At 41.5% G+C, this 21535-nt stretch overlaps 1 protein-coding gene and 1 long non-coding RNA gene across 2 annotated transcripts in view; one reads left to right on the top strand and one right to left on the bottom strand.

Moving 5' to 3' along the window:
• Positions 1 to 2307, bottom strand: part of LOC128645747 (uncharacterized) — a 198344-nt gene extending 196037 nt beyond the window's left edge. The window contains exon 1 of the long non-coding RNA XR_008400138.1: positions 2283 to 2307. This is a non-coding gene — a long non-coding RNA (uncharacterized LOC128645747). The remainder of the gene's footprint in view (positions 1 to 2282) is intronic.
• NOX1 (NADPH oxidase 1) overlaps positions 1 to 21535 on the top strand; it is an 81703-nt gene that overhangs the window by 16005 nt on the left and 44163 nt on the right. Inside the window, exons 4-8 of the mRNA XM_053698965.1 lie at positions 857 to 941; positions 2263 to 2405; positions 3210 to 3391; positions 9892 to 10063; positions 10164 to 10256. Coding sequence (XP_053554940.1) covers positions 857 to 941; positions 2263 to 2405; positions 3210 to 3391; positions 9892 to 10063; positions 10164 to 10256 — 675 coding nt within the window. The remainder of the gene's footprint in view (positions 1 to 856; positions 942 to 2262; positions 2406 to 3209; positions 3392 to 9891; positions 10064 to 10163; positions 10257 to 21535) is intronic.

A 21535-nucleotide genomic window follows, 5' to 3' on the forward strand; every position in this document is an offset into this window, starting at 1 on the left:
CTCGAACAAATACACACACACTCAAACACACACATACTCACACAGACACATACACATTAACATACACCACATCCTCAAACACACACACATACATACTCACACACACTCACACACTCAAACACACACACACACACACTCACACACACTCAAACACACACACACACCATCACCTATTCTGTTCATGTAATGAAAGTAATGTTTTGGGCATAATAAAATGGTGTCTATTTTTAACACACAATGATAGAAATAAAAGTATAATATTGTTGGGAATAACATTTCTATTGTTTGCTACATGTAAAGTTTAAACACTTTGAAGCTGATTCTCGAGTTAACCTGAAATGATGGGCTTACGTTTTAATCTTTCAGTGTTAACAAAAACATTATTATTGAATTACACATTTATATCTTTTTTTGCCTCATATGTATTGCTAATGAGAAAAAACAAAGAATTTATAGTTTCATAATTAAACAACTTTCCAACGCTCTATATAGAGCTGATGTTTGTTACATTGGTTTTTTATAGTGTTAAGCACTATAGGGTAACTATATATGACTGAGTTACAAACAATGCTGCCATAGAGTACTAAAATCACATGCACCCTCCTGAGGCTACCTAGATATGTTCTAAAGCAAATGGTACCAAAAGAATGGAACAAATGTGAAATTGGAAAGTTGTTTTAAACTGCAAGCTCTAGCTGAATGATGAAAGTGTAATTTTGACTTTCATGTCTCTTTTAGTATAATGTAAGGGTTTATGTTTTATTAATTTATTTGTACTTGTCCTATGTATATAGGTTATGTGAAATCTATACCCACACTATGTATAATGTACATTCTTATTATTTTTGTTCCCCAGTGCTGTCGACGTTCAATGAGGAAACAACTTGATCATAATCTGGCATTCCACAAACTCCTGGGATACACAATTGCACTTATGACAGGTAAGAGCAGTATATTCTATAGCTTGTGATCTGTACAGGTCAGTACGTGCTATATACTGAGGGGCAGCAACTAGAATGTCAGGCAGCATTAGCACTGAGGGTAAAATGATCTATGTACAGTAAGGCTTTTTTTTACTATTGAAACTTATATCATTTAAAAAACTTAAAACTCAAAAACTGAATGCCCCACTAATTAATCAATTAATGAAAATACAGTAACATTGTAATATTCACTCATTATTTATTTCACTTGCTTTTGCTGTAAAATACCTCTGAAAATGGTGTTTGTGCGACACCCTAAAGAGGATTGAGATCAAAGTCTGTAACATAAGTATGATGCAATTACCAGACCTGGCAACATGCTACACAGTGATTTATTAGAATAAGGCACAAACTCAGTCCACTTAGTTACAATTTAAAGGGACATTAAATACTAAATAAACCATTGCTTGAATCATGTAATTCAGAGCAAAGTTTAGACTGAGAATAGTTTGTACATGTATTTTTTTAAATTATATTAGTTGTTTAAATATTAAAAATAATAAGGGTAAAGTTAATGTCCATAAAGCAGTGCGCCACCATATTGTAACTTAGGGTTCTTTTTATGCTGAGGTCAATTAGAAATAGTTATGAATGACTTACTAGACTGTTTAAAACCTTAACTATTGATATATACCATCAACAACAAAAAAAGTTATTGTCTCTAGATGTTCCGATTGTTGCTCTTGGAGTCAGTTGAACTTGAAAGGCTGCATTATTCAACAGGGCCGGACAAGCACCTTCTGCTTGAATCTGCTTTGAGAAGCACAGAGACACGGGCACTTACTTTTACTTCTGTATAACTGTGCCTCTGTGCACTGTTTATCCAGCATTACTCCCAGGTTTAGACTTTATAGTAGAACAAACTGTACCTAAGATATCAACCAGTAGCGGACCTACTCAATAGAGGGCTCTGGTGCAAGATTCTTTTTGGGCCCCCAAAGGTAACTCAATAAAAAGCAAAAGTAGCAAAATACATTCTGTTCTGTATAATAATTTTGAGGACAGATAGATGGATCTTCTACTTGTACTAATAAAAGTCTCCCTGCATTAGGATTGTAAACATTCTGCATACGCCTATGTATAGACTGGCTGTTATCACAGAGGTAAAAAGTGTATTAAAATAAAAGTGTTGGTTATGCAAAAATGGGCAATAGGTAATAAAGGGATTATCTGTCTTTTTAAACAATAACAATTCTGGAGTAGCCTGTACCTTTAACTCTGCTAGAGTCTGAGCTGTGTACTCCTGTCCATCTCTGTATCTCTGTTCTTCTCTCATTAGCTGTACACACTATTGCTCACCTGTTTAACTTGGAATGGTTTCATGATGCGGCACAGGAAGGGAAGAACACGCTACCAGGAATGTTATCTTCAGTTGGGGATGATGATAATGACTGGGTGAATCCTTTCCGTTCTAAGACAGCGGTAAGTTCTGCTTAGCTTTTACCTTGGGGCAGGAATAGAGCAATTTATGTAAAGCAATAGATGAATTTGACAGCAGGTTATATGAGTAGAAGAGCTATACAGAGAAGTCATATGCAGCAGCAATAGGAGGAGATATAATGGGGAGGTCATATGAAGTAGCAGCTGGAGAAGACATGGGAGATCATTTAGAGCAGTATTAGTAGGAGAAATACTGGGGATGTGTATGGAAAGCAATAGGAGATATACAGGGATCTCATATGAAGTTGCAAATGGAGGAGATAACACAAAAGGTTTATGAAGCATTAAGGGGCTATTGTGGAAGGATTAGCATCAAGCAATAACAGAAGTGTCTACAGCAACTTCATACAAGACTTTTACTTTATTGTGACCTTATAGCATACATAAGAACTGCAACGTCTTAGGCTCATTTAGAAGAATGATTAAAGGGATATGAAACCCAAAAAACTTTCTAATTTATTTCTATTAGCAATTTTTATTCATTCTCTATTTTTTTAATGAAAAGTAGGGATGTAAGCTTAGGAGCATTTCCCGTTGCTGTTACTAATCAATTCTTTGGAGATGTGTAGCATTAAGAGGAGCATAACGAATATTGTGTAGAGTTATAAGCAGTAGGCATTATATGAAGTATTAGGTAAATGAGAGTTCTATGAAGCAATAGGATGCTTTGCATGGAAATATCTCAGGGAGCAATAGGTGGCATTTACAGAAGATATATGGGGTAATATATGGGTATTTTGGGAAATGACAAGGATATATCTAAATTGTGTCTTTACCCGCTTACAGACTCCCTCTTCCATGGCATTTACCACAATTGCTGGGGTGACCGGTGTGGTTATCACGCTAGCATTGATTCTCATGATTACTTCATCCACTGAGTTTATCCGGAGATCTTACTTTGAGGTTTTCTGGTACACACATCACCTCTTCATTTTGTTTTTCGCTGGTCTTTTAATTCATGGAGTGGGGTGAGTACAAAATGTAAACATACTAGTGTTGCCAACACTCCCTTATTTTCAGGGATCTCCCTTATTTACCCAGACTCCCTTAATTATCTGATCTTAGAACATCTTTCTTCCTTATTTTATGCAACATGAAACATTTTCATTTCAAATGTTTAATATTGTGCTCTTGTTCTCTTATTAAGTTAATAATTTTGATGTATCTGACAGTTTAATGTCTTTACTCCCACCGTGCCTTAAATGAGAAATAGAATTCACGGATTTGCAGAAAGTTGTTGAATGGCTAGACTGTGTGAATGAAGATGATTTGTTTGAATAGTTTTATACCAAACTGTAAAATATTGTCAAATGGTAAAATAAAGTGGTTTTTTCTCTTGTTAAGTGTATCCAGTCCACGGATCATCCATTACTTATGGAATATATTCTCCTTCCCAACAGGAAGCTGCAAGAGTCCACCCACAGCAAAGCTGCTATATAGCTCCTCCCCTAACTGCCATATTCAGTCATTCTCTTGCAAGCCTCAACATAGATAGGAGGTCGTGAGAGTCTGTGGTGCTTTCTACTTAGTTTATTCTTCAATCAAAAGTTTGTTATTTTTAAATGGCACCGGAGTGTGCTGTTTATCTCAGGCAGTATTTGGAAGAAGAATCTGCCTGCGTTTTTCTATGATCTTAGCAGACGTAACTAAGATCCATTTGCTGTTCTCACACATTCTGAGGAGTGAGGTACTTCAGAGGGGGAATGGCGTGCAGGTTTTCCTGCAGATAAGGTATGTGCAGTAAAATATTTTTCTAGGAATGGAATTGACTAAGAAAATACTGCTGATACCGAAGTAATGTAAGTAAAGCCTTAAATGCAGCGATAGCGACTGGTATCAGGCTTATTAATAGAGATACATACTCTTGTAAAAATGTGTTTTAAAACGTTTGCTGGCATGTTTAATCGTTTTTTAACATATGTTTGGTGATAAAACTTATTGGGGCCTAAGTTTTTTCCACATGGCTGGCTTAAATTTTGCATAGAAACAGTTAACTGAAGCTTCCCACTGTTGGCTGTGGCAGTTTGTTGTGTCTGTTTTTAAAAACGTCTATGTCTTTTTTTTTTTGATCTGTTTTTTGCATTAAGGGGTTAATCATCCATTTGCAAGTGGGTGCAATGCTCTGTTACCTTATTACATGTACTGTAAAAATTTAGTTTGTTTTACTGCCTTTTTTTTTTCACTGTTTTTCAAATTTTGACAAAATTTGTTTCTCTTAAAGGCACAGTAACGTTTTATATATTTGCTTGTTAACTTGATTTAAAGTGTTTTCCAAGCTTACTAGTCTCATTATTAGTCTGTTCTAACATGTCTGACATAGAGGAAGCTCTGTGTTCATTATGTTTTAAAGCCATGGTGGAACCCCATCTTAGAATGTGTACCAGATGTACTGATTTCATGTTAAACAATAAAGATCATTTTTTGTCTTTAAAAACATTATCACCAGAGGATTCTGTCGTGGGGGTAGTTATGCCGACTAACTCTCCCCACGTGTCAGACCTTTTGACTCACGCTTTAGGGACTCACGCTCAAATGGCGCCAAGTACATCAAGGGCACCCATAGCGTTTCTTTTACCAGGGGATTCTGTCGAGGGGAAAGTTATGCCGACTAACTCTCCCCACGTGTCAGACCCTTCGACTCCCGCTTCAGGGACTCACGCTCAAATGGCGCCAAGTACATCAAGGGCGCCCATAGCGTTTATTTTACAAGACATGGCAAAGGTGGTGAATAATATTCTGGCAGCAGTATTAGTCAGACTACCTGAAATTAAAGGAAAGCAGTTAGCTCTGGGGGTAGATACAGAGCATACAGACGCTTTAAGAACCATGTATGATACTACCTCACAATATGCTTAGTCTGTGGGTGATTTTTTTTTTTGACTCAGGGAAGATGATTTAACCTGATTCTGATATTTCTACATTTAAAATTTATGCTTGAGAACCTCCACTTGTTGCTCAGGGAGGCTTTGGCTGCTCTGAATGAATGTGTACAATCGCAGGGCCAGAGAAATTGTGTAGACTGGATAAATAATATGCAGTGCCGGTGTGTACTGATGTTTTTCCAATACCTAAAGAGGTTTACTAAAAATTTTTTAATAAGGAATGGGATAGACCAGGTGTGCCGTTCTCTTCCCCTCCTATTTTTTAGAAGAATGTTTTCTAATAGTTACCACCACACGGGACTTCTGGCAGACAGTTCCTAAGGTGGAGAGAAGAGTTTCTACTCTAGCTAAGCGTACCACTACCTCTGACGAGGACAGTTGTGCTTTTTAGATCCAATGGATAAAAAATGTTTATTCAACAGGGTTTTATCCTGCAGCCCCTTGCATACATTGCTTCTGTCACTGCTGCTGCGGCGTTCTGGGTTGAGTCTCTTGATGAGGCTTTACAGTTAAGCGACTCCATTGGATGAATATATTTGACAAGCTTATGCTAGCCAATTCCTTTGTTTTCTGACGCCTTGTTCATTTGACTAGACTAACGGCTAAGAATTCTGTTTTTTACTATACTGGCGCGCAGAGCGCTATGGCTTATATCATGGTCAGCTGTCGTGACTTTAATAAATAAGCTACTTAACTTCCCTTCAAGGGGCAGACCCTATTCGGGCCTGGTTTGAAGGAGATTATTGCTTATATCACTGGAGGAAAAGGTCATGCCCTTCCTCAGGATAGGTCTAAATCAAGGAAAAAAAAAAAAAAAAAGTCTAATTTTCGTACCTTTTAAAAACTTCAGGGCAGGTGTGGCATCCTCTTCCTCTAAGGCAAAACAAGAGGGAATTTTTGCTCAGTCCAAGGCGGTCTGGAGACAATCGGACCTGGAACAAAGATAAGCAGGCCAAGGAGCCTGCTGCTGCCTCTAAGGCAGCATGAAGGAACGGACCCCTATCCGGTAACGGATCCTATAGGGGGCAGACTTTCATTCTTTGCCCAGGCGTGGGCAAGAGATGCCCAGGATCCCTAGGCATTGGAATTTATATCCCAGAGATATCTTCTGGATTTCAAAGATTCCCCCCCAAAAAAAGGGGAGATTTCGCCTTTCACAATTATCTGCAAACCAGATAAAGAAGGAGGCATTCTTACATTGTGTACGAGATCCATCCAGTTCCAAGAGAGGAACAGGGACAGAGTTTTTACTCAAATCTGTTTGTGGTTCCCAAGGAGAGGGAACCTTCAGACCTATTTTGGATCTAAAGATCTTAAACAAATTCCTCAGAATTCCGTCATTTAAGATAGAAACTATTCGTACCATCTTAACTATGATCCAGGAGAGTCAATAGAGGACTACAATGGATTTGAAGGATGCTTATCCTCACATTGTGATGCATAAAGATCACCATCGTTTTTCAGGTTTAACTTTCTAGACAGGCATTACCAGTTTGTAGCTCTTTCCTTTGGGATATCTACAGCCCCAAGAATCTTTATGGAGGTTCTGGGGTCGCTTTGGCGGTCCTTAGACCGCGGGGCATAGAAGTGGCCCCTTATTTAGACGACATCCTGATACAGGCGTCAAACATCCAAATTGCCCAGTCTCATACGGACGTAGTACTGGCATTTCTGAGATCACATGGGTGGAAAGTGAACAAGGAAAGAGTTCTCTATCCCCAATCTCAAGGGTTTCCCTCCTAGGGACTCTGATAGATTATGTAGAAATGAAAATTTACCTGACGGAGTCCAGGTTGTCAAAGTTTCTAAATTTCTGCCGTGTTTTTTCATCCCATCCGCGCCCTTCGGTGGCTCAGTACATGAATGAAATCGGCTTAATGGTAGCGGCAAGGGACATAGTACCGTTTGCACGTCTACATTTCAGACCGCTGCAACTATGCATGCTCAGTCAGAGGAACGGGGATTACACAGATTTGTCCCCCTGTTAAACCTGGACCAAGAGACCAGAGATTCTCTTCTCTGGTGACTATGTCGGGTCCATCTGTCCAAGGGTATGACCTTCCGCAGGTCAGATGGGACAATTGTTACAATAGATGCCAGCCTTTTAGGTTGGGATGCAGTCTGGAACTCCCTGAAGGCTCAGGGATAGTGGACTTAGGAGGAGACCCTCCTTCTAATAAATATTCTGGAACTGGGAGTGATATTCCATGCTCTTCAGACTTGGCCTCAGTTAGCAACTCTGAGGTACATCATACTCAGTCGGACAATATACACGACTGTGGCTTACATCAGCCATCAAGGGGGAACAGAAGTTCCCTAGCGATGTTAGAAGTCTTACAATAATTCACTGGACAGAGACTCACTCTTGTCTATCAGCTATCCATATCCCAGGTGTTGAGAACTGGGAGGTGGATTTTCTAAGTCGTCAGACTTTTCTTCCGGGGGAGTGGGATTTCCTCCGGAGGTCAAGACCAAGCAGGAGAGGGCTTTGGTGTTTTTGACAGCGCCTGCGTAGCCACGCAGGACCTGGTATGCAGATCTGGTGGACATGTCATCCTTTCCATCACGGTCTCTGCTTCTGAGACAGGTCCCTCTACCTCAGTGTCCTTTCAACCATCTAAATAGAATCAATCTGAGATGGACTGCCTGGAAACTGAACGCTTGATGTTATCAAAGCATGGCTTCTCCGAGTCAGTCATTGATACCTTAATACAGACATGAAAGCCTGTCTCTAGGAAAATTGAACATAGATATGGTGTAAATATCTGATTGTTATGAATCTAAGGGTTACTCATGGAGTAAAGTCTGGATTCCCAGGATATTATCTTTTCTCCAAGATGTTTTTGAGAAAAGGGTTGTCAGCTAATTCCTTAAAAGGGGACAGATTTTTACTCTGTCTATTTTTTTGCACAAGCGTCTGGCAGGTATTCTAGACGTTCAGGCATTTGGTCAGGCTTTGGTTAGATCCAAGCCTGTGTTTAAAACTGTTGCTCCGCCATGGAGCTTAAACCTGATTCTTAAGGTTCTTCAAGAAGTTCCGTTTGAACCTTTTTTGTTCCATAGATATCAATCTTTATCTTGGATAGTTCCTTTTGGGTAGCTAATTCCTCGACTCGTAGAGTCTCCAAGTTATCTGTGTTACAATGTGATTCTCCTTATCTGGTCCTTCGTACGGATAAGGTAGTCCTGCGTACCAACCTGGGTTTTTTCCTAAGGTGGTATCTAACAAGTACATCACTCAAGAGATAGTTGTTCCATTCTTGTATCCTAATCCTTCCTCAAAGAAGGAACGTCTATTACACAATATTTGACGTGGTTTGTGCTTTAAAGTTTTACTTACAAGCTACTACAGTTTTCATCAAACGTTCACCTTGTTTGTTGTCTATTCTGGACAGAGGAGAGGTCAAAAGACTTCAGCAGCCTCTCTGTCTTTTTGGTTAAAAAGCATAATTCATTTAGCTTATGAGACTGCTGGACAGCAGCCTCCTGAAGGGATTACAGCTCATTCTACTAGAGCTGTGGTTTTCACTTGGGCCTTTTTTAAATGTGGCTTCTGTTGAACAGATTTACAAGACGGAGTCTTGGTCTGCGCTTCATACTTTTCAAATTTAACAAATTTGATACCTTGCTTCTTCGGAGGCTATTTTTGGGAGAAAGGTTTTTTTACAGGCAGTGGTAACTTCCGTTTAAGTACCTGCCTTGTCCCTCCCATCATCCGTGTACTTTAGCTTTGGTATTGGTATTCCATAAGTAATGGATGATCCGTGGACTGGATACACTTAACAAGAGAAAACATAATTTATGCTTACCTGATAAATTTATTTCTCTTGTAGTGTATCCAGTCCACGGCCCGCCCTGTCACTTTAAGGCAGGTAATTTTTTCATTTGAACTACAGTCACCACTGCACCCTATGGTTTTTCCTTTCTCTGCATGTTTTCGGTCGAATGACTGAATATGGCAGTTAGGGGAGGAGCTATATAGCAGCTTTGCTGTGGGTGGACTCTTGCAGCTTCCTGTTGGGAAGGAGAATATATTCCATAAGTAATGGATGATCCGTGGACTGGATACACTACAAGAGAAATAAATTTATCAGGTAAGCATAAATTATGTTTTTTTTTCAGTAACATCTGCATAATTTGCCGATTACAACATTAAATTTGTCGATTCTGTAGTGTCCCTTATTTTCTTTAAATAAAGTTGACACCCCTAGTACAGACATAATCTCATGTACAGAGAATCACTAAAAAAGACTACGTTTTGTGCTGCATAGTACCCTGTCCTTCTGCTCTTTTGCAACCATCTTTAATCAGTCTGTCTGCATCCAATCCATCTTGTACACCCTTTTCTAGTAACACTTCCATCACTCTTCTGTATTTTGTTCTTTTGACATTTATGCTCATTTACAGCACTGCACCTATCAGTTCCTTCTCTCTGCTTACACTTTACCCAAATTTGTCCTTCATTCTTCTACTGCACATTCACTCCTCTCTCTCAACACTTCCCTTCTTGCTTCCTTTATTCTTCAAACACAGCACTTAATGCTCCTCTGATTTCTTACACTGCACCTTGTGCTCTCTTCCTGTAGACGTTTAGTAAGAGGTCAAACATCAGACAGTATGGAGAGCAACCAGTATGAAAAGTGTGCCAAATCATTTTCTAAATGGCAGAGGATTAGTAGAGATGGTGAGGAAGATGATGACGAAGACCATGATGATGACAAATGTTACATGCCCAGTTTTCGGGGTAACCCACCAGCGGTGAGTACATTGTATATCCTGACATTTTGCATGCACCCTTTAATTCACCCCTAAATGTCTTGACCTGTCACCTAACATGAATAATGTGTCACCTCACTAGACCTGGATGTGGATTTTAGCTCCAATAATCCTGTACATTTTGGAGAGGATCATCAGATTTTTTCGGTCTCAGCAGACAGTTGTCATTAGAAAGGTAAGTTACATAATGAAAGTCAACCATATGATATACACACTGTTTCTGACCCAAAATAGTGACACAATTAGACAGATAGAAGAGGGACAAAGTGACATGGAAAGAATTACAGGGTGACACAGTGCCACTAATAACAGTTAGCTATACGACATCTATTGTGTCTTTGTCTTTTAGGTTAACACAGTGTGACAGTGGGGACATAGAGACTGAAGTGCACTTCCTCTTGTACTGTACAAGATACAAACTCTTAAGGGATAAATATTTCCCAAAAATAATGAAAGAAATAACAGACTTCCCACAGATGTCTTAACAAGAAAGACTATGTGTACTCTTAGGAGAAGAAAACAAAGCAACAAGGATGCAGCCTCAGCCCCACATTATTTAACATGTACATTAATGATCTGTCCACAGTACTGGAGAAATGCACAGCACCAGGTATATCCCTGAATGGGAAGGAAATCCATTGTCTCTTATATGCAGATTACCTGCTCACCCTGTCCCCCACAGCAGTGGGTTTGCAAGAAAAACTAGACATACTGCAGACATACTGTAAGTCATGGGCAATGGAAGTGAATATGGAAAAAACGAAAGTCATGATTTTCCAGAAAAAGCCCAAAAATCTCCAGCAAAAACTCAAATTCCTATTGTTCTCTAAAGAGGTAGAGCACTCATTAACTTATACCTATCTTGGGCTTACACTGAGTGCACCAGGAAGCTTTAAACTGGCCATCAAAACACTGCAAGACAAAGCCTTCCATGCAATCAAGAAGCCGCTAGCCAGTCTAAACCCTCCTACAGAACTGTTACTTAAGGTATTTAAAAGCAACATTGTACCAATCCTGCTGTATGGCTATGAGGTCTGGGGCCCAACACTGACCTAGAACTACCGAGAATGGGACAAAACTCTCACAGAAATTGCACATCTCCAATTCTGTAAATATGCGCTGCAGGTACACAGAAGTGCCCCTAACAGATTCCCATTGCTGCTACCAATGCAAAAAAGGGTGTACAAATTCACCTCACAAATACTGACACAAGTACACTTTACCACCAAGCACTCTGTGACCCAGCATCAAAAACATTTAGAGAATATATAGCAGACCTGCAAAACCACATCAGCAAAAGCACAGCCCATGAGAGAGTGTCACCAAACACCTTACAAACAGCTCTGAAGGAGAGGTACACTGGGCACTGGGAGGAACAAATAGGGCAACAGAACAAGCTGGAGTGTTACAGGTCTCTACAAAGAGAGTACAAACTAGCAGAGTATCTCACAAGTGTCACCAACCCAAAGCACAGACAGATACCTGCCCACTTGACCCTATTCCTTCACATCTAATTCCTCCTCTGTCTACCACCCTCACTCCGGCTCTTACTCACATATTTAACCTATCCCTTTCTACTGGCTCATTCCCTGCCTCCTTCAAACATGCGAAAGTCACCCCCATCCTCAAAAAACCCTCCCTCGACCCTAACTCCCTTGCAAACTACCGCCCCATATCACTGCTCCCACTAGCTTCAAAACTCAATCGCCTAACCCACTTCCTGTCCTCCAACTCATTGCTCGACTCCCTGCAATCTGGCTTCCGTCCCCAACACTCAACTGAGACTGCCCTCACCAAGGCTACTAACGGTCTCCTTTCTGCTAAAAACAAAGGCTACTACTCTATACTCATCTTACTTGACCTATCTGCTGCCTTTGACACTGTTGACCATCCCCTTCTCCTACGGTCTCTCAGTTCTCTTGGTCTCTGCGACACTGCCCTCTCCTGGATTCACTCTTATCTCTCTAACAGATCCTTCTCTGTCTCTTTTGCTGGTGACTCCTCCACTCTATTGCCCCTGTCTGTTGGAGTACCTCAAGGATCTGTCCTGGGTCCTCTACTCTTCTCTATTTACACTTCTTCACTGGGTAAACTTATCAACAGCTATGGCTTCAGCTATCACCTCTATGCTGATGATACCCAGATTTACCTTTCCACCCCTGCACTCTCTCCTTCTCTCAACTCTCACATCAGCGACTGCTTATCTGGCATTTCCTCCTGGATGGCCTCTCACGACCTAAAAATAAATATGTCCAAGACCGAACTACTTCTAATTCCCCCCTCTAGCTCCACTCCAGTCTCTAATTTTTCTATCACTGTTGGCGGCACCACTCTCCCCATCACCCCAAGTCCGCTGACTCAGAGTCATGCTTGACTCAAATCTGTCCTTCATTCCCCACATCCAACTGCTCTCTTCATCCTGCCGCAACCACCTACGCAATATCTCCAAAATGTGTCAATTTCTGAGTGCTGAAACTACCAAACAGCTCATCCACTCCCTGGTAATTTCCCGACTTGACTACTGTAACAACTTACTAACTGGCCTCCCTCTCTCCCGCCTCTCTCCCCTCCAATCCATCCTAAATGCATCTGCCAGGCTAATCCACCTCTCTCAACGCTCTGTTTCTGCTGCACCTCTCTGTGAGTCCCTTCACTCACTGGCTCCCCATTCACAACAGAGTTAAATTCAAAATTCTCACCCTGACCTACAAAGCCCTCACCAATGCTGCCCCACCTTACCTGTCCTCACTCATCAACAAATATACTCCTGCCCTTACCCTAAGATCCAACAACGACCTGCTTCTTGCATCCTCCACCATCACCTCCTCTCATTCTAGACTACAGGACTTCTCTCGTGCGGCACCAACCCTCTGGAATGCACTTCCTCGAGATGTCAGACTTGCCCCTAACCTCTACTCCTTTAAACGTTCCCTAAAGACCTTTCTGTTCAGGGAAGCTTATCACCCAACTTATCAACAAACTAACTTGAATTAACTAACAGTTGCCCTCTATCTCCTCACTAATATCATTCTCACCTCTGCAGTCCCCACCTCCTGTTTCCAATCCTCCTACCCGTCTAGATCGTCAGTTCCCACGGGAATAGGGCCCTCAATTCCCCCTGTATTTGTCTGTAAAATTTTGTGTCTTATTGTATTGTTTCTCCACTGTACTGTTATCCTTGTACCCATGGGCAGCGCTGCGGAATCTGACGGCGCTTTATAAATAAAGAATAATAATAATAATACTCATTAAATACAGAATCTCTGACCACCAGCTGGAAATAGAGACCGGCAGATATCAGACACAATGGAGACCCAGGGCAGCCAGACAATGTGCACAGTGTGACAGTCGGGACATAGAGACTGAAGCGCACTTCCTCTTGTACTGTACAAGATACAAACTCTTACGGGATAAATACTTCCCAAAAATAATGAAAGAAATAACAGACTTCCCACAGATGTCTGAACAAGAAAGACTATGAGGCCTATTTATGAAATGTCTGTCGGACCTGGTCCGACAGACATCGCTGAATGCGGAGAGCAATACACTCTCCATATTCAGCATTGCACCAGCAGCTCACAAGAGCAACGCCATTCCCTGCAGACTCGCGGCCGCCAGCAGGGGGTGTCAATCAACCCAATTGTACTCGATCGGGTTGACTTCCTGTCCGCCTCATTAGAGCAGGTGGACAGGGTTATGGAGCAGCGGTCTTTAGACAGCTGCTTCATAACTGGTGTTCTGGCGAGCCTGCAGGCTCGCTAGAAACACGGGCCCTCAAGCTCCGTACGGAGCTTGATAGATAGGCCCCTATGTGTACTCAGGAGAAAAAAACTAACGGCTAGATTTGGAGTTTTGTCGGTAACGACCCGAAAAACTAACGCCGGCTTTTTTCTGGCCGCACCATAAAAATAACTCTGGTATTGAGAGTCCACATAAAGGCTGCGTTAGGCTCCAAAAAAGGAGCGTAGAGCATTTCTCTTGTTAAGTGTATCCAGTCCACGGATCATCCATTACTTATGGGATATTAACTCCTCCCCAACAGGAAGTGCAAGAGGATTCACCCAGCAGAGCTGCTATATAGCTCCTCCCCTAACTGCCATTACCAGTCATTCTCTTGCACCCAACGAATAGATAGGATGTGTGAGAGGACTGTGGTGATTATACTTAGTTTCATACCTTCAATCAAAAGTTTGTTATTTTATAATAGCACCGGAGTGTGTTATTCCTTCTCTGGTAGAATTTGAAGAAGAATCTACCTGAGTTTTTCTATGATTTTAGCCGGAGTAGTTAAGATCATATTGCTGTTTCTCGGCCATCTGAGGAGAGGTAAACTTCAGATCAGGGGACAGCGGGCAGATTAATCTGCAAAGAGGTATGTAGCAGCTTATTATTTTCTGACAATGGAATTGATGAGAAAATTCTGCCATACCGATATAATGTAAACTCAGCCTTAAATGCAGTAGCAGCAACTGGTATCAGGCTGTCATGTATGTATATTTTACACTTCAGTATTCTGGGGAATGGCACTTCACTGGAATTATACTGTATGCATAAAACTTTAGCCTAATTTGCAGGGACTAGCAACAGGCTTTTTAATAACACTCAATTTATTAATGTTAAACGTTTTTTGCTGGCATGTAAAATCGTTTAATTTTCTGAGGTACTGGGTGAAAAAATGTTTTGGGCACTATTTTTTTCCACTTGGCAGTCGTTTTATTTAATTTATGACAGTTTACTGATCTCTCTCACTGTTATGTGTGAGGGGGAGGGGCCTTTTTTGGTGCTTTTGCTACGCATCAAAAAATTCAGTCAGAAGTTTATTGTCTTCCCTGCATGATCCGGTTCATCTCTACAGAACTCAGGGGTCTTCAAAACTTGTTTTGAGGGAGGTAATCACTCACAGCAGAGCTGTGAGATTGTAGTTGACTGTGATAAAAAAACGTTTATTTCTGTATTTTTTTTTTTTCTGCTATCAGGGTTAGTTATCCTTTGCTAATGGGAGCAATCCTTTGCTAAAATTGTGTTTTTTACAAAGATTTGATGCTATAACTTTTCAGTTTATTAATTTTCAACTGTCATAACTTTTTCTGTGCTTCTTATAGGCACAGTACGTTTTCATATTATAGTAAATTACTTGAAAAGTATTTCCAAGTTGCTAGTTTATTTGCTAGTGTGTTAAACATGTCTGATCCAGAGGAAGATATCTGTGCTATATGTGCTAAAGCCAAAGTGGAGCCCAATAGAAATTTATGTACTAACTGTATTGATGCTACTTTAAATAAAAGTCAATCTGTACAAATTGAACATATTTCACCAAACAACGAGGGGAGAGTTATGCCGACTAACTCGCCTCACGTGTCAGTACCTGCATCTCCCGCTCGGGAGGTGCGTGATATTGTAGCGCCGAGTACATCTGGGCGGCCATTACAAATCACATTACAGGATATGGCTACTGTTATGACTGAAGTTTTGGCTAAATTACCAGAACTAAGAGGTAAGCGTGATCACTCTGGGGTGAGAACAGAGTGCGCTGATAATATTAGGGCCATATCAGACACTGCGTCACAATTTGCAGAACATGAGGACGGAGAGCTTCATTCTGCGGGTGACGGTTCTGATCCAAACAAACTGGATTCAGATATTTCAAATTTTAAATTTAAGCTGGAAAACCTCCGTGTATTACTAGGGGAGGTGTTAGCGGCTCTGAATGATTGTAACACAGTTGCAATACCAGAGAAAATGTGTAGGTTGGATAAATATTTTGCGGTACCGGCGAGTACTGACGTTTTTCCTATACCTAAGAGACTTACTGAAATTGTTACTAAGGAGTGGGATAGACCCGGTGTGCCGTTCTCACCCCCTCCGATATTTAGAAAGATGTTTCCAATAGACGCCACCACACGGGACTTATGGCAAACGGTCCCTAAGGTGGAGGGAGCAGTTTCTACTTTAGCTAAGCGTACCACTATCCCGGTGGAGGATAGCTGTGCCTTTTCAGATCCAATGGATAAAAAGTTAGAGGGTTACCTTAAGAAAATGTTTGTTCAACAAGGTTTTATATTGCAACCTCTTGCATGCATTGCGCCTGTCACGGCTGCAGCAGCATTTTGGTTTGAGTCTCTGGAAGAGACACTTGAATCAGCTCCATTAGATGAGATTACACACAAGCTTAAAGCCCTTAAGTTAGCTAACTCATTTATTTCAGATGCCGTAGTACATTTAACTAAACTTACGGCTAAGAATTCCGGATTCGCCATTCAGGCACGCAGAGCACTGTGGCTAAAATCCTGGTCAGCTGACGTTACTTCTAAATCTAAATTGCTTAATATACCTTTCAAAGGGCAGACCTTATTCGGGCCCGGGTTGAAAGAAATTATCGCTGACATTACAGGAGGTAAAGGCCATGCCCTGCCTCAAGACAGAGCCAAACCTAAGGCTAGACAGTCTAATTTTCGTTCCTTTCGTAATTTCAAAGCAGGAGCAGCATCAACTTCCTCTGCACCAAAACAGGAAGGAGCTGTTGCTCGCTACAGACAAGGCTGGAGACCTAACCAGTCCTGGAACAAGGGCAAGCAGGCCAGGAAACCTGCTGCTGCCCCTAAGACAGCATGAATCGAGGGCCCCCGATCCGGGAACGGATCTAGTGGGGGGCAGACTTTCTCTCTTCGCCCAGGCTTGGGCAAGAGATGTCCAGGATCCCTGGGCGTTAGAGATCATATCTCAGGGATACCTTCTAGACTTCAAATTCTCTCCCCCAAGAGGGAGATTTCATCTGTCAAGGTTGTCAACAAACCAAATAAAGAAAGAGGCGTTTCTACGCTGCGTACAAGATCTTTTATTAATGGGAGTGATCCATCCGGTTCCGCGGTCGGAACAAGGACAAGGGTTTTACTCAAATCTGTTTGTGGTTCCCAAAAAAGAGGGAACTTTCAGGCCAATCTTGAATTTAAAGATCCTAAACAAATTCCTAAGAGTTCCATCGTTCAAAATGGAAACTATTCTGACAATTTTACCCATGATCCAAAAGGGTCAGTACATGACCACAGTGGATTTAAAGGATGCTTACCTTCACATACCGATTCACAAAGATCATTACCGGTATCTAAGGTTTGCCTTTCTAGACAGGCATTACCAGTTTGTAGCTCTTCCATTCGGATTGGCTACGGCTCCGAGAATCTTCACAAAGGTTCTGGGTGCTCTTCTGGTGGTACTAAGACCGCGAGGAATTGCGGTAGCTCCGTACCTAGACGACATTCTGATACAAGCTTCAAGCTTTCAAACTGCCAAGTCTCATACAGAGTTAGTACTGGCATTTCTAAGGTCGCATGGATGGAAGGTGAACGAAAAGAAGAGTTCTCTCTTTCCACTCACAAGAGTTCCCTTCTTGGGGACTCTTATAGATTCTGTAGAAATGAAGATTTACCTGACAGAAGACAGGTTAACAAAGCTTCAAAATGCATGCCGTGTCCTTCATTCCATTCAACACCCGTCAGTAGCTCAATGCATGGAGGTGATCGGCTTAATGGTAGCAGCAATGGACATAGTACCCTTTGCACGTCTACATCTCAGACCGCTGCAATTGTGCATGCTAAGTCAGTGGAATGGGGATTACTCAGACTTGTCCCCTACTCTGAATCTGGATCAAGAGACCAGAAATTCTCTTCTATGGTGGCTTTCTCGGCCACATCTGTCCAGGGGGATGCCATTCAGCAGGCCGGACTGGACAATTGTAACAACAGACGCCAGCCTACTAGGTTGGGGCGCTGTCTGGAATTCTCTGAAGGCTCAGGGACAATGGAATCAGGAGGAGAGTCTCCTACCAATAAACATTCTGGAATTGAGAGCAGTTCTCAATGCCCTTCTGGCTTGGCCCCAGTTAACAACTCGGGGGTTCATCAGGTTTCAGTCGGACAACATCACGACTGTAGCTTACATCAACCATCAGGGAGGGACAAGAAGCTCCCTAGCAATGATGGAAGTATCAAAGATAATTCGCTGGGCAGAGTCTCACTCTTGCCACCTGTCAGCAATCCACATCCCGGGAGTGGAGAACTGGGAGGCGGATTTCTTAAGTCGTCAGACTTTTCATCCGGGGGAGTGGGAACTTCATCCGGAGGTCTTTGCCCAAATACTTCGACGTTGGGGCAAACCAGAGATAGATCTCATGGCGTCTCTACAGAACGCCAAGCTTCCTCGTTACGGGTCCAGATCCAGGGATCCGGGAGCGGTTCTGATAGATGCTTTGACAGCACCTTGGACCTTCGGGATGGCTTATGTGTTTCCACCCTTCCCGATGCTTCCTCGATTGATTGCCAGAATCAAACAGGAGAGAGCATCAGTGATTCTAATAGCGCATGCATGGCCACGCAGGACTTGGTATGCAGATCTAGTGGACATGTCATCCTGTCCACCTTGGTCGCTACCTCTGAAACAGGACCTTCTGATCCAGGGTCCCTTCAAACATCAAAATCTAATTTCTCTGAAGCTGACTGCTTGGAAATTGAACGCTTGATTTTATCAAAACGTGGTTTTTCTGAGTCAGTTATTGATACCTTAATACAGGCTAGGAAGCCTGTTACCAGAAAGATTTACCATAAGATATGGCGCAAATACTTATATTGGTGCGAATCCAAGAGTTACTCATGGAGTAAGGTTAGGATTCCGAGGATATTGTCTTTTCTACAAGAAGGTTTAGAAAAGGGTTTATCCGCTAGTTCCTTAAAGGGACAGATTTCAGCTCTGTCCATTCTTTTACACAAACGTCTGTCAGAAGTTCCGGACGTTCAAGCTTTTTGTCAGGCTTTAGCTAGGATCAAGCCTGTGTTTAAAACTGTTGCTCCACCATGGAGTTTGAACTTAGTTCTTAATGTTTTACAGGGGGTTCCGTTTGAACCCCTTCATTCCATTGATATCAAGTTGTTATCTTGGAAAGTTCTGTTTTTAATGGCGATTTCCTCGGCTCGAAGAGTCTCTGAGTTATCTGCCTTACATTGTGATTCTCCTTATCTGATTTTTCATTCAGACAAGGTAGTTCTGCGTACTAAACCTGGGTTCCTACCTAAGGTGGTCACTAACAGGAATATCAATCAAGAGATTGTGGTTACATCTTTGTGTCCTAATCCTTCTTCGAAAAAGGAACGTCTGCTACACAATCAAGATGTAGTCCGTGCCCTGAAATTTTATCTACAGGCAACTAAGGATTTTCGACAAACGTCTTCCCTGTTTGTCGTTTATTCTGGTCAGAGGAGAGGTCAAAAAGCTTCGGCTACCTCTCTCTCCTTTTGGCTTCGTAGCATAATACGGTTAGCCTATGAGACTGCTGGACAGCAGCCTCCTGAAAGAATTACAGCACATTCTACTAGAGCTGTGGCTTCCACTTGGGCCTTTAAGAATGAGGCTTCTGTTGAACAGATTTGCAAGGCTGCAACTTGGTCTTCTCTTCATACTTTTTCCAAATTTTACAAATTTGACACTTTTGCTTCTTCGGAGGCTGTTTTTGGGAGAAAGGTTCTTCAGGCAGTGGTTCCTTCCGTATAAAGAGCCTGCCTGTCCCTCCCGTCATCCGTGTACTTTAGCTTTGGTATTGGTATCCCATAAGTAATGGATGATCCGTGGACTGGATACACTTAACAAGAGAAAACATAATTTATGCTTACCTGATAAATTTATTTCTCTTGTAGTGTATCCAGTCCACGGCCCGCCCTGTCACTTTAAGGCAGGTAATTTTTCCATTAAACTACAGTCACCACTGTACCCTATGGTTTTCCTTTCTCTGCATGTTTTCGGTCGAATGACTGGTAATGGCAGTTAGGGGAGGAGCTATATAGCAGCTCTGCTGGGTGAATCCTCTTGCACTTCCTGTTGGGGAGGAGTTAATATCCCATAAGTAATGGATGATCCGTGGACTGGATACACTTAACAAGAGAAATAAATTTATCAGGTAAGCATAAATTATGTTTTTTAACGCAGCTTCAACTCTCGATACCAGAGTTGCTTACGCAAGTGGCCAGCCTCAAAAACGTGCTTGCGCACGATTCTCCCATAGGAAACAATGGGGCTGTTTGAGCTGAAAAAAAACCTAACACCTGCAAAAAAGCCGCTTTCAGCTCTTAACGCAGCCCCATTGTTTGCTATGGGGAAACACTTCCTACGTCTGCACCTAACACCCTAACATGTACCCCGAGTCTAAACACCCCTAACCTTACACTTATTAACCCCTAATCTAATTATTATTAACCCCTAATCTGCCGCTCCGTAAACCGCCGCTACTTACATTATCCCTATGTACCCCTAATCTGCTGCCCTAACATCGCCGACCCCTATATTATATTTATTAACCCCTAATCTGCCGCCCACAACGTCGCCTCCACCTAACTACACTTATTAATCCCTAATCTACCGAGCAGACCTGAGTGCTACTATAATAAAGTTATTAACCCCTAATCCGCCTCACTAACCCTATAATAAATAGTATTAACCCCTAATCTGCCCTCCCTAACATCGCCGACACCTAACTTCAATTATTAACCCCTAATCTGCCTACCGGAGCTCACCGCTATTCTAATAAATGTATTAACCCCTAAAGCTAAGTCTAACCCTAACACTAACACCCCCCTAAGTTAAATATAATTTACATCTAACGAAATTAATTAACTCTTATTAAATAAATTATTCCTATTTAAAGATAAATACTTACCTGTAAAATAAATCCTAATATAGCTACAATATAAATTATAATTATATTATAGCTATTTTAGGATTTATATTTATTTTACAGGTAACTTTGTATTTAATTAATTTCGTTAGATTTAAATTATATTTAACTTAGGGGGGGTGTTAGCTTTAGGGGTTAATACATTTATTAGAATAGCGGTGAGCTCCGGTCGGCAGATTAGGGGTTAATAATTGAAGTTAGGTGTCGGCGATGTTAGGAAGGGCAGATTAGGGGTTAATACTATTTATTATAGGTATTTCTCTTGTTAAGTGTATCCAGTCCACGGATCATCCATTACTTATGGGATATTAACTCCTCCCCAACAGGAAGTGCAAGAGGATTCACCCAGCAGAGCTGCTATATAGCTCCTCCCCTAACTGCCATTACCAGTCATTCTCTTGCACCCAACGAATAGATAGGATGTGTGAGAGGACTGTGGTGATTATACTTAGTTTCATACCTTCAATCAAAAGTTTGTTATTTTATAATAGCACCGGAGTGTGTTATTCCTTCTCTGGTAGAATTTGAAGAAGAATCTACCTGAGTTTTTCTATGATTTTAGCCGGAGTAGTTAAGATCATATTGCTGTTTCTCGGCCATCTGAGGAGAGGTAAACTTCAGATCAGGGGACAGCGGGCAGATTAATCTGCAAAGAGGTATGTAGCAGCTTATTATTTTCTGACAATGGAATTGATGAGAAAATTCTGCCATACCGATATAATGTAAACGCAGCCTTAAAT

The sequence above is a fragment of the Bombina bombina genome, chromosome 1 (genome assembly GCF_027579735.1).
Source record: "Bombina bombina isolate aBomBom1 chromosome 1, aBomBom1.pri, whole genome shotgun sequence".
NCBI classification, from domain to species: Eukaryota; Metazoa; Chordata; class Amphibia; order Anura; family Bombinatoridae; genus Bombina; species Bombina bombina.